The following is a 22,858-nucleotide window of genomic DNA, read 5'->3' as shown; positions in this document are numbered from 1 at the left end:
CTGGTTTGCTGTTTTAGTGAATCATTTGGGAAGTTATTTACATCTGTAGATAAGAGTGCAGAAGGCACAAAAACCAAATCAGAAAGAAATCAATTTTATACATTTATATATGTATAAAGGCATGTGAATAGACATCTATTTACACAAATACGCATCAAAAGATGCCCTGAATCATTGGAACAACTGCTATCAGTCTCTTTAAAAATGACTATTTAGGAAAAAGAGATTGTATCTCTGGACTGTCATCCAAAGGGGGCAGATGGAATAAGAAGGATAAAAAGCCACATGGCATTTGTTGTCTAAAACCAGCATAAGTTTTCAGGTTATCAGCCTAGTTCTAGAACTTATGCAAAAACCTAAAGTCGATTTCCTTATTATATTCCAACTGAAATTATCACTGAAATTGTTGCTATGTCACTCCTGTCATGAAAACCGTGTCTTCTTATGTAAGAGCTAAAACCCAATACAGATTGAATGTGTGTGTGTAGAAATGAAATTTGGATTTCACATGAATTTAATGATTTTATGACCTTCTTCCCAGGAGGTCAAGTTATTTCTTATTCTTCATTTGAGCAGTTTGCCCTCACTCATCACTCTCCTAGGGGCCAGGCTAACTGAGGAAGGTTTAGGTGTAGGGGTATTATTTTGCATATATTGCCTATATAAGCACCACATTATAGACAGAAATTATCTTTACTTTCCAACTTTGCATAATAAAATAAGCCATTAAGTTAATACCATATAGAAAATACTGCTTGTCAGGCAAAGAAATGTACATTGTTTTCCAGAAAACTGGGGACATTACATTGCCAATGCCTGCATGAATAATACATGGGTTAATTCAGAAAAACACCGTTTCATTATTTTAAAATGAATCAATTAACGGACTTAGAAGGATGACTAAATTTTCTTCTCCATCTTACTTTTGCTTAGTTCTCTACTTTAAAAATGAATATGAAAAAACCATTTTATCCACATAAATAAAACAAGCTAGTGCCTCAAAAAGTATTTTTTTCTGACTTTAGACTTCTTGATCCCACAAAATGAAGACACTGCATTTTCTTTTTTCTCTTGATCATATTACCTCCAGAAATTAAGACGTAATGTAAAAGGTCTTCAAATTATACATTTGAAAAAGGTGAGCCTACCTTTTATTGTCTTGTGATTCTGTGATTCAGTCTAACTAGAAAAGCCCTTTTTGCATACTGACATTCTGTGTTTTAGCCTCAATGCCTGATAAAACATGTTCAAAGGAATAAATAAAAAGAATAGAATTCTCACGTATGATGACTCAAATTTCTTTCATTTTCTTTCGGAGATTTTGGTTTACTCTGAAGGCCTGTTAAAAATCAGTTCCATTTGGGAACTGATGAAAGCATGGAAGAGAGAAAGCAATGCAGTAGTAATAAGAAATTAATTTGGAGTTAAAATAAGTAAAACATTCCCATGCAGTGCATTTAGGCTGAGCATAAAGTGACAGCCAGCAGATTATTCTACCGATTTCTAATGCTGGAAATTCGGGTGGCATTTACTAGCATAACCTTTCAACTCTGAGCACATCAATAGAGGCCGACAGTGGCTTGAAATATGATTCCTTGCAGATAGCATATCCTCATTCATCTGACTGTGCTGCTCTGTGCTCCACTGCACAAACAGCGTCTCACCCACTTCTGAGAGGACACTAATAAAAAAGGCATCAATTTTCAGCTCTAGTACTACTGTGATCTCTTTATATGTTCGACATCCAACATTAAATTAAAATGCTGTTATAAATCCTACTTTCTGAATCTGGAATGAGTGTTGGGTTTTTGTCGCATGAGACTGCAGCAAATCTTGTCAAAAGCAAGGAAGCACGTCTTGTTCACTCAGAATTCATGTTGTGGATGAAAGAAGGAGGTAAAAGGGGTTGAATATGGTGAACTGAGGGTGTCAGAGCTGGTGGGGACTGTAGCTTCAGGGTGCCAACCCGGGCAGGGTATTTGCCGCTTTCAAGAAATGGCTAATCGAGAATTGTAATGATCAAGGACGAGCTGGGTGGCAGGAAGATTACTGATAAATAAATAGACAGGCACACATCCACATCCACATATACCAACGGAAATATTTTAAGCATAAAAAAATTGTCAATTATTCCTCTCTGGCAGAAACATATTTTCCAAACACCAGTGGTCCTGATGAAGCCTCGTGGATTCCATCAGATTTCTGCCACAGAGGCTGCCACGACAATTCAAAGCTCAACAGCCCACTGTGACGTGCTCTCTGGGGCTTATGTCGGTATTAAATAATTTTAAAGGTACAAGAGAAACACCTAGAATTACTGGATGGTGAGGGAACAACATTACTAGAAACTAAGTGGTATGGAGTCAAACAGTTTCAGAAGCTTTCTGTGTAAAGATTGTAGGGGAGGAATAAAAAAAATCCCTTGCAAGAACAAGGCAGAAAGAAACCGGCTAGATTTTTCCATTTTGCTAAGGACGGCAATATACTATAGAAGAACAGGAGGGAATTTTTCTACTCTTTCTGATAAAAAGATCCCTGCTCATATAGGTTATCACCTAGAACTCTGTAAACTAAATAGTAATAAGGGTTTCCACAAAGATCCAGCGTGCAGAGCTGCCGCGTTCTTCAGCCTGGCTCGTTCATAATTATGGATGAAATAAAGAGGCATGTTTGCCTATTTGGGAGGGTGGGGTGGAAGGAATAGGGGAAAGAGCGAGCAGTTCAATATCTGGATCGAACAGAGGAACTTTTCCCCCCAAGGATCCTGCCGGGAGGAACCTTGACATGCACAAAGTCAGAACGTAGACAAAGTTGTCCTGGTGAGAACGATAAGGTCACCCGTGGGATTGCTGAGATTATCTCTGTCAAGCATTCGGACAGCATGCAGTCAAATGATGCATCATGCAGTCATTTTCAGGGGGGGGGAAATCAATTTCTTCACCAGGTCTCTATTTGCTTTTCAAAGTGCCCTTGTAGGCCTTCACCATCAAGCATTTATCAATTTAAATGTTGTAAATTGATAATGTGCCACTGTGCCTTGTCCTGTTTCTGAATTATTTTGATACTTATTTTTTCTCAATAGTCTCTAAACCTTCAGAGCTTCCACATTCAAAAGGGCATTTTTCTTTGTTACACAAGAAGTGATGAACTTTTTACGATTAGCACAGGAGAAAAATGCAGACTTGCTGAGGTTAAAAACCAACAATAACGACAAAACACAAGCTGCAGAAAATGATACATTTTTCTTCTTTTAAAAAATTAAGGTATGCCTACTTGACTGACTTTAAAAGGGGGGGCACCAAGCAATATTTGGAGAGCTGTGTGTATTCGTTTATTGGAGGAACCCCTGTTATCCTAGTGTTGCATCAATTTCATACACCAACTGAAAAAATGCTAACACTTGGCTCCATTATTATAAGCCCTCTGCTGTGTTGAAATAAAACCTGTTTTGTCTTTATACTCTAGCTATCTAGGATGTGATGACGCCAAACAAGAGTAATAACTTGTAAGCTAATGTCTTCTTTTTTTTTACCCTGCTAAATATATATATCTATATAACTATATCTATCTATCTATCTATCTATATCTTTTACAAGCATGGAAGCGAAGAGTATTAGCCACATACTAACCTCAACTTGATTTACATTGAAAAACATAGAATGGGAGAGTTGAGGCTTGCACTATGGAAAAGCAGAAGAAAGACATGGCAGTTGCAAAGCATCTTTAACCTCTAGTGATTTATTGGCCCTCAGCCAAGTTATCAGGAGAATCTAATTCTTCTTTATTATTCAAATAAACCACATTTGGCACCATGGTTCCCTTTCAGAATAGCTTCACAAATAGACTGAGCTCTGTCATTTATTTGACCTTGTACTTTTGTGCTGTAGCTGTAATTTTATTTGCCATTCTATATAACAAATGCAGAGAAACCTAAAATATGGAGACGAACAACAGGATGGGGAAAGGAGTTTATGGTAAATATATCTGCATGGCTTTAAAAAAAAGGCAAAATTTAAAATGACCATCTACCCCTTTTCGCCTTCACCTCTATTAGCTCTTATAGCTGCAGCCACCCTACCCCTTTCAGCAAGCTGCCTTGAACCAAGCCAATGTGTAACCTCGTAGATAGCATATCTACAAGGTAGACAGCTACCTTCCAGCTGGCTTACAATGGCAAGGAAGTATCTTCTAGCAGGATGGGGACTTCTTGAGAAGAAAGAAGTGACTCATATGCAAGCTGGGCACTGGAGGCCATGGGGGGGGTAATTAGTGTATATTTCAAGAGAGGGCTTAATTGGCTCTAGGGTATTTCCTCATGGTATCACAATGTAAAAATCTGTTAATTTCCCAGTCTGCTCTAGGACCCACTATGTTTTAAACAGAACTCTATGTTAACTTGAGAACAGTTTGCTGGCATAGATGTGCATCAGAATCATCAACTGTCCCTCCAATTTCAAGATAAAATGTTTTTAGAAGAGTCCACTTTTATCCTCTGGTTAACTGAGACCCATGTCCTCTGCCTCTGGCAAATAAAAGGTTGAATTTCTCATCAGCATTTAAAAGAGAATGCAGGACTTGAGTATGGATTAGGGAAAGCTGATTCAAAAGCACATAAACCATCAAACTAGTCAATGCTATTGTAAGTCCTGGATGCCAGAACATCATTCTCAAAATGATCTTTGGCATACCAACATCTGAGAGGACAAGAATCTTCTGCCGGCTTATGCAATTGGCGATATGTGTGTTCATGGGTCATTATAGCCTTGTTCTGAATGTGGACTCCAATGGAAGCAAATCGATATGTCATAATCCATATATTAGCCTCCACAGAAATTGTATTTGAGATTTATTTTAATATTTCGGTCCCAGAAGAACTTTCCTTTCCTTAAGAAGTGATACTTCCTTACTTTTATTTATTTATTTATTTCAATGCACCCTCTAGCTGGGCTCAAGCCCTGAATCACATGAGCATGTTGGGACAATGGCTGCCCTTTGAAGCACTGGGCTTGGCGGTTTACCAAGAACAAGTGTATTTACTGTTTTCTCATACCACTGAGTAACCCACTGTCCAGAACATTCTGTGGTGAACATTAAAAATGCTCAGCATCAGTTGGATAAAGTATTGGATTTAGAAAATGTCTACTGTAAGAAACTGGGTGTCAGGTGATATAAAAACTACAACTACCATGCTGGGTATCGAGTTGTTAAAAACAGGGTATACACTGTTAGAACATAATTGACTAACATATTGGAATACTGGAAAGTTGGTTGTTAAAACACTGGCCATCACTGAGAGAAGACCAGGCATTCTGAACATTGTGCAACTGTTATTTTTTTAAACTTTTTATTTTATATTGGAGTATAGCTGATTAACAATGTTGTGATAGTTTCAGGTACACAGCAAAGCGATTCAGCCATACATTCCTTATTTTTGATGGTTGGCTATAGTTGGCTATGTTTCACTTTTTGCTTTGGTTGCCAGGAAGCTCATAGGTAAATTTGACACTTTATCAGACCATTTATATCCCTTCTTATAAGCCTTTATTGTGTTCTCCTACTATGTGGTAACAGATTACCTACTTTTATCTTTTTTTCCCTGAGACCCTAGTTCTATTTTGCCATTACTTTTTATTGTATATGTTTATGTAAGCTACTTCCTTTTTGGAAAGAGGAGGCTATAAACCAACAAATAAATATTTCTATAAGATTTAAATCCTATATGGAAGTAGAAATGCTTTTTATTTACCATATAAAGTCTCTTTTGGATTCTTTGATGATTGAGCCTCTTAACACATTGGAAGAGGTTTCATAAAAGCTGGCTACCCATCATTGTCCCATTTTCAGTATTAGGGAAACCACCTTGTTTTCTTTCTTCATTTTTACTTTTGCCTATTCCATTTTAAGTAAAGAGCAGAGTTGTCTTTAGCAGCTCTGGACACCATCATCAGATATAAGAAGTCATTTAATCTCCATGCAAGCCAAACTCAGCAACGATATTTGGGTTTCTTCCTTTAAGATAAGGCCTCATAGTGAGTACCTAGGAGTCATTTGCCCAGGGATGCAAGTCAACAGTGCATTTTTCTACAACCTGAAAACCATAACTTGGGTGTTAAATGATTATCTCTGGCAAAGTCAAAGGGCTGCTGAAGATGTATCATCATAGAACGCTTCATTCCCATCATCATGACAATAAGAAAATATCTTAGAGACAATAAGTGGCAAGCACACATCCTAGACACCCGGAGTTCCACCCAGTAAAAACCTGCTCTGGCTGTCTCTATATTCATGCTACACAACTAAGCTGGGTAGAAGTTTCTCTACTTAGGTTTCTCATGAGCCAAAAAAGAATCCTAATTCTTTCTTGAGAACATAAGCCGTTTCAAAGCTACCATATTTATTTACATGTTGAAAGAAAATAAAACTGAGAAAGATACATCTTGAGAGTTACAAATGCAGACGCGGCTATGCTCTAACAAAATGACACTTTCGCAATATTCTTCAACAATTTCACTGGATACATATTTGATGATACGGTTACACATTTTCTTGATTTAATGGCACTGTTTAAAAAGGAAAGAAGGGACAATAACTATATAGATTGCTTATCACTGTCTAGAATTTGATGGAAGAACCACTGAGTCAAAGTTGTAGGATAAAAGCAGTGTTTGGTTTGCATTTAATTAAGGATGTGTGTGTAAAAGATTAAGGAGGTACTTAATTGAATAACTTTGAGTACATTTACACTGTATGTCACCCATGAGCAGCCCGTACCCCACAACTGAAAAAGGGCACTGAAGAAACTTTGGAAGAGTTATGTCTCAGTACCCCCAACTACCCTTTTAGAACTTAGAACATTAATTGGGTTGGAAAACCTTTCCCAAAGTTTTAGCATAGATTTTCCCCTCATTCTTTAGGCATTTCAAAACACACCATGCCCTATCAGATTATTTCCATGTTAACCCAGAACTATTTCTAAATTTGTTTTGAACTCCAAATACACTCATTGGTGTACGCAAAAATCACTTGGTAGTGATTTACCCTTCATCATTTCAGTTGCATAACGCCTTCAGATGAAGACTTCTGTCCCGTACCACGTGGCCTCTACCTGCGCATTGGACCATTTGTGGCGACACTGGACACAACCTCCACAGAGGGCAACAGCCCATTGTGGCCAGCGTCTGCCCCTGGGCGAGTCAAGATGCTGACTACTGATATGCACTTTAGAACCCATCCCATGCAAAGGCGGGGAAGGACTGCACAGAAGTTGCCAGCTACTGTACCATGTCTGCACAGCTGCTTTATTCTACAGAAACCTCAATGATTTGCCTCAGATTTTAGGAAAAGACTGACTTGACGCCACAGTAGAGAAGCAGTGGAATCTATTGCTTTTAAGGAGAAACAAGCACAGGGTTAAAGCCAAATTTTTCTTGAACAGATGATATTTCAGATGGCCACACTATTCCAGATGCATCAATTTCCTTGAAAATCCAATCCATATATGTGCATATGCTGTGCTGGCAGGAGGACTGGCTGAAATGGCCAAAACCCAAGAGCTAATATTCTTTTGGCCAGAATAATGCAATTATTATTTTCCTAGCTATCACTCTAAGCCTACAGAGCCATCTGTTATGCAAAGCAAACGTACACATCTCAATTACAGAAAACGCAGTTGCCTTGACAGAATTTGGATTACACCACTAACCAGGGCTGTAAAATGTGTTTTGAGCTAGTATATAATGGATGCTTTTAGGGAGTTCCCTAATTAGCATTTACCTGCTTAAACTAATTATTCATCCGTCTTCTTCACTGGCTTATTAAACTTTGTTGGAGAGTCTACACAAAACAGATGAATACGGGCATTGCAGAACAACAAACAGTGGGGTTTTCAGTTCTGTACAGTATTAATATGGTGGCGCACCAATTTCAACACTGGAGATTCTCAATTCTAGGTCCCAAACAGATTAAGACAAGGCTTACAGTCTCTTAAAAGCCATTAGAAAACCAGAGATTTCAACAAGACGCAAGAATACTAATATCGAGTTGACGGTAGCCCAAGCTTCTATCATTTGGTTTGCTCAAGTTTACATAAAATAGAATTGCTAGATACACCACAGCCAATAGCTTGCATGTCCTTCAAGGAGGAGTTAATGGCCCCCTGCTTGGATTCTCAAAAGCAAATAATTAAATTTGGCAGTGTTTCTCCTCCTCCCCCAACCCTCCTCAAATGCCAGATATGTCTCTCTATTATTTCCCAATGTCTTTCTTGATTTAGCTATTACCCAGCAAACTCACTAACGGCCAAAATGTTCCAACCATGCTGGCTGCCTCTTTAGAGCAGTGCCAACTCTCAGAAGCCATGAGTTTAGGGTGAGTCCTGCCTAAGAGGAGAGAGACAAATCTTATCTCCATCTTTAGCTCAAAGGGGAAACTGAATGAGAAGTAGATTATCCAGCTTGGCAGATCATCACATACATACAAACTCCCTCCCACCGAGGCTGTGTTTTTCTCATGCCAAACCACCAGATGAAAAGGGTCAAGCTCAGCCAATCACCTGTGTGGGCACAGATACCCAGATGTTTAGCATTTTTAAGGAGAAAACATCTGGATAATTAGTGGAACTGCAAACTTTTCTTCAGGGTATTTTGGCATTCTGTAGCTGCAGCCTGTGTCTGGGAATCCAACGAAAGTCAAATTTTTGTGTTCCAGGGGAATATCAAGAACTGACATCTAGGATTTTTTCCCTTGCCCCACCTGCCTCCATCTTCTTTTCTTTTCACCTCTGACAGACACATGTGGGTAATTAAACCGCAAATAATGAAAGATTATCCTATTTTATGAAATTGTCTGTCCGCATTAGGAAATATTTGCAAAGGCAGCAAAATACGTCCTTGCAGGAACCCTCCCCGCAACACATTTTAATGGTCTCTTTCAGCATTTCTTGACTCCAAATGACTCCCTGTCATTGTGTCAGCTCCCAGGACAATGCAGGGTCCTCCATAAACATCCAGTAATAGGACACAAGGGAAGCACTATTAGTGTGTCCCTCTCCTACCGGGCACAGAGGTTTCAAAGTTCAAAACAACCAAGAGAAGAAACTTCATTTGTTCTCAATAAATTAATAATGATCCTTGGGGGGTGCGGAGGGAGACTAAAGTTTTGAGCACAGGTTGATTCTGAACATTCCGAAGTGACATACAATTTTCTCATTGACTTCGTGATCAGAGTCAGGTAGAGCCATTAAAGAATAAATTGGATAATTCACGCTAAAGAGAGTATCTGCTGAAGAAGGAAAGGCATGAGGCTGAAGGAGCCTTCACAATGGCTGTCAAGAATCAAATTATTTTACTTACTTGTGAGAGGCCTAGGTAGATGGAGACTGTTTCAGAAATGTACAAAAATTTTCCTTCTTGATTTAGTGCAAATACAAAGCCATCCAGGGACTGCAGAAAAAATAAATATATAAATAGGTTAATAAGTATATATCGTGGGGATTTAGTTAATAAGGCATCTGATACAAAGCAACACATAACCAAATTTAAGACCATTTTTTCCTTCATGTTTAACAGCAGTCCTAAGATCTTTACTGCATTATACATGAACAAATGAAAGGTCTGAATTAAGACCACAAGCTCTCCCTTATTCCAGGGACTTCCTTATGTCTCTGCCATTTTGATCAAGATGCATTACATTTATGTATAAAATCAGGTCATGTTGATTTTATGAGATGTTCCCTTTATTTTTTTGGATTCAGTAGTTACTGAGTTTAAATCAGCATGATTATTAAATAAATGAACAGGAATGAAAATTGTAATGGAATAAGAGAAAAAAAAGAGTTCTTGTATGAAGAGCAAGGAAAATCACCACTTGAGCTCCTATGGACATCAATAATTTGCTAATTAATAAAGGATTATGCTCTTCTCACTCCCAGGGCCTATTGTGTTAGAACAAATAGGGAAAGTCAATATATTATGGGTGAATGTTTACAGGCTGAAGCCTTACAAACTGTAATCCTTGTTTTGTAAAACTCTGTAGTAAAGTTTTATTGTGATAGATCTAGTTTCTACTACAACTCCTGAAATGGAAAGAAAAGAAGAGGGGGGTGGGGCAGGAGGAAGAAGGATGCTGCACATCATCTGTAACTCCTGAAACCTTAGTTTACTTTTCAAAGGGAGGGTTTCATTTTCAGTTTGATGAATGGTGTAAATCATCATGGACTCCAACTGCAAGATACCACTCAAATTGAGAATAAATTTGTTTCAAATGCTTGCAGTCCAAGTGCATTTTATACGTTCCATCATCCTCATGTCTTGTGTTTTGCTTTATTTATTTATTTTTAACCAGGTAGGTTGCACAAGTATTGCTTGCCCCGAAAAAGAAGTTTTAAAGATCAGTGGTATTTACAAAGGAATTTGGAAATACAGGGAATCCTCACTGGGAACAAGGTATGTGGCAACATTAAACTAATGACATAATTTTTAAATATAGAAAGGTGGAAGAATCATGTAAAATTCAGGTAGAAAAATACACTGCCTCAAATCTCAGGAATAATTTCAGCCTCTTAAAATACTGAACTTTTTCAGAGTTATATATATATGTATTTAATATATATGTATATATTAAATACATGTATTTATATATATGTATGTATCGCTATGGGAATATGTGTTTGTGTGCGTGTGCATGAAATTTGGATTCCATGTTTCCTGACCTTTTTTCGCAGCCCCACTGGTCAGAAACTATGGGTAGCACCCAACCACCTCCTCTGATTTAGTGGCTTCTGAAAACAATTCAAAAGTCACATTGTATTGCTCCACATAAAAGCAAATTACACGACAGACAAGGTTTTGGTCAAGACAGTACACCAATAAGAGCTTACCTTTATTAATTAGCTTACATTTATTATGTATTAAGCAGTTTGCATGTATTGTCTCTTTTAATTTTCCCAAGCACCATTTGAGGTAATTATATTATTATCCACATTTTACATACAAGGAAATTGAGGCTTAGCCAAGTTAGACAATATGCCTGACCCTAGCAAGTGCTGAAGTTACGATTCAAACTCGTGAATGAGACAGTCAGACTCATTCACTATACTGTCTTGCCTTCCACTAAAAATAAAGATTCTCTACTTGATATGAGTACATTAATGACAAGATAAATTGGATAGCATTTCTGAAGTTAAAATATTTGTATGAAGAGGCAGCCTATAACTTCTTAAAAATCATCCCTTGTTTTTGCATGATTTGTTCCAATGATAGAATCCTACCATTAGGAGACAAATGAGAAATGGGATGACAAGAGAGTTCATAAGTCACTTCCACAAGAGGTCACCTGGTTATCTTTGCTCTGTAATATCTCCCTGGAAGCATCTAGAGGACAGGGAACAAAACACTGTCTAAGAGAACTGGACTCCTTATCTTTGACAAAACTGTCAAACCCTCTGGAGCCTTGTGAGAGCCAAACTTTCAAGCTTCAAGTGTGGTGCAATGGAAGCTTACTTGGAACCAAAAGTGCAAAAGGAGAGAAGTTTCCAAGTTTGGGAAGCATCTCATGTCAACATGTCTTCACCTTAAGCAAGACATCTCCTAAGGATGACTCATGAGGATTAAGACTCCCTCTTTTGACCTTCCCCAGGGAGAAAAGGGCCTGGTTAGGTTTTCCATTCAACCTAAGAGCCATGGTCTGGTATATAATCACAGAGAGCTGTGTAAGCCATCTTCTCAAACCCTAAAATGCCACTATCAGATTAGAGGGACACACAGAGAGAGATCACAAGAGAACTTCTATGAAGACAAGTGACAATCAGAAAGCTAAATGAGAGCAGAAGAAAGGATTAATGGAGATGGCACAGAGATGACCCCCTGGAGTCTGAACTCTCATTTTTCAAGTGAGGAAATGTCAGCACAGAGAGGCTAAGTGGCTGGGTAAGACCATACAGCCAGCTAGTGGCAGAGCCAGGATTAAACATGCCACCTCCCATAGTATTACTAAAGCACTGATGACATTGTATCATCCTGGTCGGCTTATTCAACTCCCAAGGAGACTGAATTTCTCAACAGCGAGTCAAGGTCTTATTTACCTTTAGCCAACACTTAACAATTGTTCAACTAAGACTTAGTAAATCCAATTCTACCTCCAAGCCCAAAGCTCTTTCCCTTACATCACACATGCTAGAAGTGAGTAAGAGAAATGGCAATTATTTCCTCCAAGAGTTCTGTTTATGGAGCTATTAGATTATTTGCAGATTCTGATGCCACAGATGTCTAACATAGTCTGGGATAGCTCCTGACATTTGGAAGATCAGAGTTAGACTGGATCCTTTCATAATCTTCCAAAATACCCAGTGCTATTCATTTGCCACTGAAACACATCCTTTACTTTCTCACTGAAAGGGATTATGATTTTTTTTGAAAGTAGGTTCATGTCTCATGTATTTACTAAAATACTAGAGGAAGTTTGGGCACCATAGCAGGGAAAAGGAATATCTGGAGGCTAAACATCTGATGCTATTAAGCAGTGGCAATCTAAGAACTGGCCAGTTTTGTTTGGCAAAAACAGAAGCTTTGACACATGTTCCAATTTCCTGGTGAGATTAAAATGAGGCTATGTCTACATGACTCAAAACATCCAGTCAATTCAATTAAAAATAGCCAATTTGGTGGGGGGAAGAAACAACTAGTCAGATTAGTTGTTTGTCATTGCAAAGATAAACAAAACAAGTTAGTTAACCATTATTTTTCACTTTTATGCTTATAATTTCAGTCAGTTATATCTATAGTATGAGATGAAGATCAATAACTCAGTTATAATTACATTTCAAATAAAGAATTAATATGAAACCAGGTCTCCAGCAGGTTGGCAAGGTCGCTCTTCACATAGCCATTACCTTCTGATTCAGGGTCATCCCTGTCTATAGTTAGCTGTATTTTGCTGCTTAGAAAAATTTTAAGAGTAGCATCAATATTGGTTTAATGTGGGTGTCTTAATTTTAAAAGGTGGGAGGAGGAAGGGAACATTCAATTAGTTAGTCTTGGGAACCAAATACGATTAATCTGAAAGTTTGGTGGAAATTTTAAAAATTTTGAGTCAAGAAAGTGCTATATACTGAGCTGTTTCAATCACTGCAGGCTACCTTTTAATTTTTTTTTTTTTAACTGCCCACTGTTTTCAATAGGCGCCAATTAAGATTCTGGGGTCAAAGGGTTAATTACATCTTCTTACTCAGTATGTAGAATTTTCTGATTATTAACTAAGGTTGGATTAAGATGAAAAAGAATCTACACAAATGTTAATGCTAGTCCCTCCTTGAGAAGATTTATTATAAAGCCACGCTGAAATCTATCTGCTTTCCTCAAAGCAGATGGAGAAAAAAATCTTAGAAGAAACAGTAAAACAGACATTTTCAAGGCATGTGAGTGTCTGATTCATCAAGACAGTTTTCTTATTACTAAAACCAGTCCTTAGCCATCTCGACAGGGCTGTTGGGAGATTTTCTTTGTCACAACCCAGTAAGTCTACGAGGTATGTGTGCAGCAATAAGCTTGGATACAGAAGTCAGGAGCTATAACATCTCTGAATAATAATGCCTGTAATTATAATTTATATCCCCTGACATCAGTGTAACACATAAACTGTAAGGCACAGTTTCTTAACCCCAAAAGCTGAGTGCCTCTAACAGTATCTGTCAAATAATGAGGCTATTTCTTTCCAGGGTATGAAACTAACTATAGCTTCATGATTGAAGGTATACTAATGTTTAATGCATTGTGCTAAATGGATTTATAGTCGTCAAAGTTGTTTTATCTCTGCTTTCTTTTTTTTTCCCGCATATTTCACTGTAGCCAAATTTCAGAGTGACATCTTACTATCGTGCCATTATAGAGACAATTCTCACGTATAGGACTACTCTGAAATTAGTGGGGTTTTTCTACTACATTCCAATGTAGAAGAGGAAAAAAGAAATCACCCCAAACTCTTTTCCTATGACCTAACTCCAGTTAGAGTGAAGAATTACCAGTAGGCTAGGTTATTTTAATGACAGATTATTTTAAACTAAGCCTTCACCATCTGTTCCACCCCCTAATTATGAATGCAAAAAGAACATATTTCACAATTACATCAGTAAAAAAGTAAGATATACGTGATTTAAATGCAAGTGTGTGCTCCATGTCCTATGCACTATGCATCTGCGATGTTCTTCTACTTCAGGCTTAGGTTATGGAGAAAATACCCACCCGTGATAAAGTACAGTCTCTGACACACTCAACGTTCCCTCCAAACCCAGCGTTTTTCATTGTCATGACATAATTCTGTTAGGACAAGAGCAGAACATGAATTTGAGCACAATGCTTGCCAGCCATTAGATACGGGCATTTTATAACTGCTACAGTGGCTTTGCTGTTAACAAGGAGAGGCTGTGTGAGAAAATCATTTCTGCAACTTGAGCAATGGGTGAGCATCAGGAATACGTGAGCCTGCCCTTGAACCACATATCTCCACCATCATGAAAGAGTGAAGAAGCCAAGCGCAAAAGAAGCACGGTCTGGAAAGTGAGGATGGGGCTCCAATACTTATCTTTCCACTCTGTTTTGGCAGCAGATAAAAGAGTTAGGAAAAAGCGTTTCTTACATTTTTTGGCCTTTCGATACAATAACACTTTGATCGAGCTCATTAAAATGCCATGTTGCCCTCTGATTGCACTCGGGAGGTGATGCTGTACTGCTCAGCACACACATGTGGAGTCCCGGCAACCTCGAGGAGAGCCTGGGATGATGCCCAGAAGTGCCCACGTGTATTTGTTTATGGGGAAGAAAAAGTTTCACAAATTTTGCTTTTGCAATCTGAGTTTTAACCATCAAGCACTGTGTAGAAACAAAAGCCTATTCTTAGAAAGCATCTAAGTCAAGTATATTGTCTCAAAGTGGAGAAAAGCACACATCAATGGTTGGGCTTTTACTGAACTCTCAGAAATCTCTCAGAGCTTGCTGGCTCCTGTGTCTTTTCTTTAGTCCCCTCACTGACAATGAGTCAATAACATGAAGGATGATAGAACAGGTTCATATGATTATCACATACCCAAAGCTACATGTTCCCCAACCACAATGCTAAATAAATTGGATTAATTCGGTCAAATCTGACTATTTTCCCTTTAAAAAAGAATTCCAGAACAACAAACCTTGACACTGCAAGACATCTTTCCTAAGAGTTTCCTAAAACACATAAATCCAAACATCTTAGGTGAGAAAACAGTGCAGAGAGACACAGATGGCCTCTCTTCAGTTCTTAGAGGAGAGGTACCGGAATAAAAGGGGAGATGTTGAGCTAGTGAAATGTTACAACATGAAAAGAACAAAGACATCTGCTTTCTGAGCAAGGAGATCAGGTTTTGCTTCTGCTCATTAAAATTCCATTTCGTGGAAGCTGTGTATCAAAGTGCTGACCTTTTTTCTCTGGGATGCTAGTTCAAGCCTTACATCCAGCCTTGAGGGAGGTGGATTTCTTGATTTGAACATCCATCCAAATGGACAACAGGCTCTGGTATAAAGACAGGGTGGGGCATTTGGTAGAATCACACGTGTCTGTGTCTCTGAGCCACAGGGGGCAACACACAGACCCCACATTATCTGTGGCTTGTCCCAGGGGACTGGGACTCCACCTGAGGCAGAACTGACCATGTGCTCCTTCTGCCTCAAGAAGAGGATTCCCACTAGTTATCCTAAGGCACAAATATCCACTGCAACGTTAAAATGTCTCCTTTTTGTGTATGTGGTATATTAATGTATTGAAACATAGGCTTTTCAGAATCCAGGAGCGAATTCCTTATTGTGCATCCTTCTCTTTGAATTCAGAATTCTCTTTCAAGTTAAAGGAGGAATTCCCAGGTCGGCAGGAGTAATATAAGCACTATGTCATATTGGGCCTGAAAGGCCTAAAAATGGCACTGCTTTGCTTTGGCTACACATGGAGCTTGGTTCCAGGTATTTTTCAAATTGTCTGAGTTATACAAAACAACACACAAAAAAGAACAGATACTAATAATTGTTGGCATCCTGTGGATCACAGATGACTGTAAAATAGGGAATGGTCATAATACATACACATATATATAGACATACATATAATATATATCAAATATACTATTATATATCATATATAATATATATTATCATAGCATGTTATATTATAGGATGTCTTAAACAATGCTCAATTCACTGAAATATTCACCAAAGAGGAGAGGGAAGGGAAGGAAACTAATATTTGTTAGGGAAATTATTTAGCCCAAATGTGAGCTGGGTATTATTTAATCCTACATTACAGATAAGGAAACTGAGGCTCATAGAAATTAAATACATCGCCCAATGTCACACATCAATACGTGGTAGATGTAAGAAAGAAGGAACTTCCTTTTCCTCCTGTTACTGGGACTACCAGCTGGGGATTTTAGTTATTTCACACCCTATCACAGCTGCTAAGAATCTATGCTTCCTCCAGCATTTCTTTCCACATAAGTGAGTCTCACACTCCTATTGTTGCAGTGTGATGCATTCAGAAAACACCTGTTGCACCAGGCCTTCCTATGCACCAGGCCTGTACTAGCTGAACAAAGACCAACTCATGAGTTATGTTCTTAAAGAAAATTCATCTGTGGGATCCAAGACTAAGAAAACGAGTAAAGTTGGAAATTAACTTTATAAAATAAAAAGCAGCAAGGCAAAGGCAGCTTAGGACACCCACCCTCCATACCTGGTGGGTACTCTTGTCTGATATTACCAAGCTCCATACCTCTAATATGCTGTCTTTGGGTTGGAAAAGGCATGGATTAATGGAATTTGTACTTTTTAAGCTTTATTGAGATATAATTGGCACATGAAATTGTAAAATATTTAAAGAATACATTGTGATGATTGGATATACATATACATTCCTCCCATCTGGTTAATTAACACATCCATCACTGCACATATTTATCTTCCTGGAATTTGTAAATGTCCAGTCAAGAGATTATAGCCCTCAAGGAAATTCTCATGCCTTAGAGGAAGAGGCTAATGCCTAGAATAGAGAAGGGACCCCAGTTAATAAATAACTGCTAGGAGAACCACACCTTCCAATGGGCGACTGCCAGGACAAGACTTGAGAACATACACCAGCAGGCCATGGAGCTGGCCAGTGCACTAACCCCATTTCCTGTCCCAAAGTTTTTCATTTAGCCTCAGAGTTTTTTCCTTTCTATACTATTTTATATAGAAGTTAATGTGAAAATAAGATTGATTTTGTAGAAATTTATTTTATAGTCATGTTTGCCTAAAAGTACATCCTCAATGATGCAAGGTAGACCCATATTGCCGTTTCTGTTACGGTTGATTATGACATGAACTGGACTGTTTATTGGGCAGTGGGTAACTTTAAAGAACAGGATATTTAAAAGAAAATGATAAAATCTTTGTACATGTAGTTCTTTAGGTAAGGAGTTTGTGTCAGAGATAGTAACAATGATTAAAGAACCCTGTAATGAATTTAGCATATTATAAGACCATTTAGAGACCTTAGATATTAAACTGGTGCATTCATATATGAGTTTCATTTCAGGAAACAGTTACTGATATCTCTAGGGAAAGGGTATTAAAAACATTTGTACTGAAAAGAACTTAATTGTTACAAATATAGTTGCCACGGACTAACTGAATTGTTTCCCCCCCACCCCTACCCCCGCCACCCCTGCAAATTCATATGTTGAAGCCCTAAACCCCAATGTGACTGTATTTGGGGACCAGGTTTTTAAGAGGTAATTAAGGTTAAATGAGGTCATGTGGGTCCTAATCTGATAGGACTGGTGGCCTTATAAGAAGAGAAGGAGAGAGCAATCTCTCCACAGGCAAGCACCCAGAAAAGGCCATGAGAGCACACAGCCAGAAGGCGGCCATCAGCAAGCCAGGAGGAGAGTCCTCACCAGAATCCAACTGTGCTGGCACCTTGATCTTGGACCTTTAGACTCCAGGCTATGAGAAAGTAAATTTCTGTTGTTTAAGCCACCAAGTCTATGGTATTTTGTTATGGTAGCCTGGACTAAGATAGCAGTTTAGAAATTCTGGTGGAGGAAAATGCTTGGGCCATGAAAACCTTCAGTGTTAATTTCAGGAAATCATTGTAACTAGATTCTCTGCTCTTTATTTTATATATCATTCATGTAATTAATAATTAATTTCTACTAGACCCCCATTAAGCTATAAATATGATGGACTGCTAATAGCAGCATTCAGTCCCAGAAATCGACAATACTTATTAGGATTGTTTTTGAAATCTTTTTCAAGTAATTGCACCTATTCTATATCTTATATTTACAATATTGATATCTTTATATTGGTTTTCTGTACATTTCAAATGCTTAAAGGCTACATTGCTTCATTGCCTTAGCTCCATACAAAGCAAAGATGCATATTTATGTGAAAATCAATTACTCTGATGGAATTAGAAACCAGGTCCTGAATGATCTTGAGATAAACAGCTTGGTTTACCACCTGCTACGGCTCTCAACTGCTTTGCCGACCTTCTATTTTCATTTTACAGTTGGCCACTGAGTCTAGGTAAGAAAGAACGGCATATGTGCTTGTCCACAGAGCTCTCATCCTATTCAGGGGTCTAAAGAAATGCTTCTGCTTTTATCCCCACATGCCTATTTAACACAGGTGAAGCAAAAGGGATTGTAGATTTTTGTTGTTTGCTAACATACGTGCATATCTCCAAAGCATAACAACTAATGTCATAAGAAATCTTCTTCAGAGAATCTCTAGATGATATCCTTCAAAGTAAAGCAATTGAGTGTGAAATTTGCTAGCACCAAATTTGCTAGGTGTATATTAAATGACAGTCCAAATTTATACCACTAAAAGCAATGGTACTTGGCTATGTATTTTGGCTTCTGCTGTGGTTCAATTCAGGAACAGAATGAAAGGACTGGGCTAGACTATGAAGTTTCTGGTGTCTGTAATTTTGTGGGATAAAGACATTAGTAAAGAAGAAAATTAAATTCTGATATTTTCCACTGACTTTCTAAAGTGAAATTTTTTTTTTTTTTTTTGCGGTACGTGGGCCTCTCACTGTTGTGGCCTCTCCCGTTGCGGAGCACAGGCTCTGGACGTGCAGGCTCAGCGGCCATGGCTCACGGGCCTAGCTGCTCCGCGGCATGTGGGATCTTCCTGGACTGGGGCATGAACCTGCATCCCCTGCATCGGCAGGTGGACTCTCAACCACTGCACCACCAGGGAAGCCTTAAAGTGAAATTTTTTAATATGAAAAATGAGATTGGAGTTTTCTTCCTGTTCCTGATCTCCTTTGATGACTATCGTGACTGGAAGAGAATTTAGTGCCACCACTGAAGAGTTACTGGTTATTTTATTACTTGAATTTCCAGGATCAAAAGATGTTTTACCCAAAATCTAAGTGAGATTTAATAGGCATCATGGGACTGAAGTTGTCTATAGAGAAGTATAGCTAATGGAAATGCAAAGATAAAACCTAAAGTGACTAGCTTGAATGTAAAATCAGACATGTTACAGTGATTTGAAGAAGGTGACGGATGTATCTAAACCATGGAAACGACTGGGCTTACCATCTCATGCCTTTCTGACCCACCTATGAGGCAGCAAAAATGACAGACCCAACTATTTTCTGTTTTTGCTATTTGACTAAGTCAAATAATCACTGTGAGTTTTTTCCTTTAAAATATGTTCCCAAATTTGTTTAAAAAATATTCAAAAATTATAATTCTGTTTTGTCTTGAAGTTTTTACTAGAGTAACACATCATGGGTGTCAAAGGGCAAATTAGATGCAAGACATGAACTGTCACTAAATGGTCAACTTTTCAGGAACAGATCTATTCTATAAATTTTGAGATGCCTGGATACTTGGTTATCCAGATATCTCCAAAGGTGCTCACATATGGTCTTATAATTCCCAAACGGGGATGGATCATTTCATGGAGCTAAAACTGCCACCATATAAATTTCTCTGGGCAGAAGGAAATGTAAAAAGTTGTGGCCCAGACACAATCTTCCCCATCCCCCTGTCCTGGAATGTTATCATCAACTAGGATGCTCCCCTTTCCTAGGTTCCTTAGTGAAGTTGGAGGCCGGTAACTGACATCCTAGACACCTGTCAAAGAGTGACAGACCTTGCTATTCTACTTTTTCCTAAGCAGCACATAGCACATCAGTCTGCTAGGCAGGTCTAAGTGACTGTGCATTTTGTCTTGGGCTATTTGGCATGGGTGGCTACAGAACACCACATATCTACTTTAGCTCTAGAGGCTGTATCAACTAACACACCTGAGGAATCACTGGATAAAGTGTTTTCAGTGACTCAGGGCCATGTGCTTTATTGAAGTTATATAATAGCCATAACATTACACATCCTGCAGGGATTCACTGTAACGATAACTGTAACATAACCACGTCATGCATGATCTATTCAAAGGCACTGATGTGCCAATTTGCAGCAATTCTAAAAGAAATTTGCAGTTGGTCATACTGATAATTCATTCACTAGAAGCCTTGAGTCAATAGTCTCAGTCTAATTCTAATGTGCACAATGATCCATTTACCCACACTTTTGACTTAAATAGCTAAAGACACGTTAGAACAAAAATAATTTGAAAATGGATATATTCCACCATTCAATGCATTTGATGAATGACAGTCTACCTCTCAATGACTATTGGACTTATTAAAATTCTATTTAATCTACAAAATTTATAGTGGCCTCAACCATACAGCTCTTTAATACCTTCAGCCACAACCGTCACCTCCTACATAGTCATTCTCAACCTTCTATGTCAAAGACATCCAAATTGCCAGCAACAGTGGTAGGAAGGAACAATTCCAAGTCTGATTTTTCACTTGGCCCTCTGCCTGGTTTCTTTTAAGGGATGGGCAGGTGAACTAGTATTATTTTCATTACTAGGATGGTATTTTTCTTAGCTGTCTAGAATCCCAAGACTAAAAGATGATCCACTTCCCATTTAAGACATTTTCTACCTGTATCTACCACATTCCATCACATAAGCTTGCAGACTTAACTTTTTAATGGAGAACTTCTTAATAATTTTGAAAGAAAGATGAATCCCCATTACAACTCTTCCTTAAACATAACTTAAAGTGTAAGTAAACACCAACCACCTCACGAGTGATAGTAGCCTGAAAAAAGTGAGGAAGTATTATAGAACATCACCTGGGATCACCTTGGAAACCAGTGTACAGGTTTGGGATCAACAGCTTCAAGCCCATTTCTAGTTTTCATTTCAGCCCCCTTTTCATTTTTCCTTTTTTTCTCTTATTTCCTTTTATCTTTTTGCCTTTTACCTTTTGGTTTGCATTCTGCATTCATCCATTTAGTGCAAGAGATATTGATGGTTGTGGGGATGGTGTGGTGTGGTGGTCGGTGTGTACCATGCTTCTCAGCTACTGTTCCCAGCAATCCTGTTCTGAATGTGTTTGTATGTGAAAACTCCCCTGGGCAGTAAAACAACTATGAAAATGTTTATATATCTGACTCATGGATGAATAGTGATTACTGACAAAATTTGAAGACCAAAAATGGCTCCAAATTTGTGTAGGCTAGTGTAAATTTTATGTGGTTGAATATTGGGGATAGATTCTTTCTGCCTCCAATGAGATTTGCTCATTTTAGCCTCGACCTTTTCCAACAAGTGAGATTTGTTTTATTGTCTTGCTTGGGGGCTTCTCCTTAGTAATAGGATGACCTACTTTAATTTCTACTTAAATGCTTCACAGGCTGGAGAGTGAGTTTCCCTAAAGGACTGAGCCCCTAAAGACTCAAATTGGCCTCTGTGTCCTAATGGAAGACTTTTATCCCGAAGCAAATAAAAAAATATATTAAGGGTTTTACAAACACAACCTTAAACCTTTATCATTTTCTGTATGTTCTTTCTGTTCTCATTATAAGTAATCGCACTTGCTTAAGACATTTGCTGCTCCTCTCCACCAGATTTTTATCCCTTTCCTGGCTCTTTTCCGTCATGCAGACACCTTTCATGAAAGTGTATAGCCAACATTATTTTGCCATTTCCTAAGAAGCACATAGACACGGCCTAATGGATGTGGCTTAAAAGCACACAGGCATGACCTACTAGGCAGAACTAACGTACTTTATGTCGGCGCAGGTCTCCTCAGTTTATCAACATGCTGAATCCCACTTGAGCTAGTGAGACCAAGACAGTGTAACGGTAAATGACTAACATTATTATCAACATTCCATAATGCAGTGAGGCCAGCTCTTTTCCATAATCTCAGCAAGGTTTAAGTAACATACCCTTATAGGCAATGAACAAAAGAAATTCTTTCACTTATTTCCAAAAAGCAATTCTTCCTTATATTGGGCTTCTTTAATGCACTGGATTATGTTATCTCAACTAAAAATTTCAATAACGTGACATGACACAAAATCTTCATTTTTGAGCAGGATAAAAATCTTTGTCCCCAAAGGTTTGCTACACAGAGTAAAATCTATGGGTTCTGCTATGAATCATTTACGTTTGCTCCTTCAAGGCTGAAATCTTTTGGCTTCCAGGGACACACACAAGAGAATGGTGGGTGTAGCAAGTTATCCAGCAACTTTTTGAAGGAAATATATTACCAATGTCCCCTTTCGATGTATTAGGAAGTTTGAATGAATTACACAAGAGAACATATAGGCTTAAACACTCAGGTGTGGAGAGATGCTGTCTGTGTTGGAGGACATGGGCTGAAGCATTAGGGCCCTTCCCACCACTTTTCTGCTCTGCTCAGTTGACAAGAGGATGGCTGACACAGTAAGCAGCTAAAGTGGTTTAAAGAGAACTGATCC

General features: G+C 38.4%; 1 protein-coding gene across 12 annotated transcripts in view; it reads right to left on the bottom strand.

Moving 5' to 3' along the window:
* The window catches only part of NPAS3 (neuronal PAS domain protein 3), a gene marked incomplete at its 5' end in the record, with an annotated part of 875,991 nt that overhangs the window by 230,886 nt on the left and 622,247 nt on the right, over positions 1 to 22,858 (bottom strand). For all 12 annotated transcript variants that reach the window (XM_082619883.1, XM_082619879.1, XM_082619884.1 and 9 more), the window contains one exon: positions 9,351 to 9,440. In XM_082619883.1, the coding sequence (XP_082476009.1) occupies positions 9,351 to 9,440 (90 nt within the window). The remainder of the gene's footprint in view (positions 1 to 9,350; positions 9,441 to 22,858) is intronic.

This window comes from Mesoplodon mirus (genome assembly GCF_964341445.2).
Source record: "Mesoplodon mirus genome assembly, chromosome: 4".
NCBI lineage: Eukaryota > Metazoa > Chordata > Mammalia > Artiodactyla > Ziphiidae > Mesoplodon > Mesoplodon mirus.
Note: the sequence above shows the minus strand (reverse complement) of the source record. Positions and strands in the feature narration are given on the sequence as shown.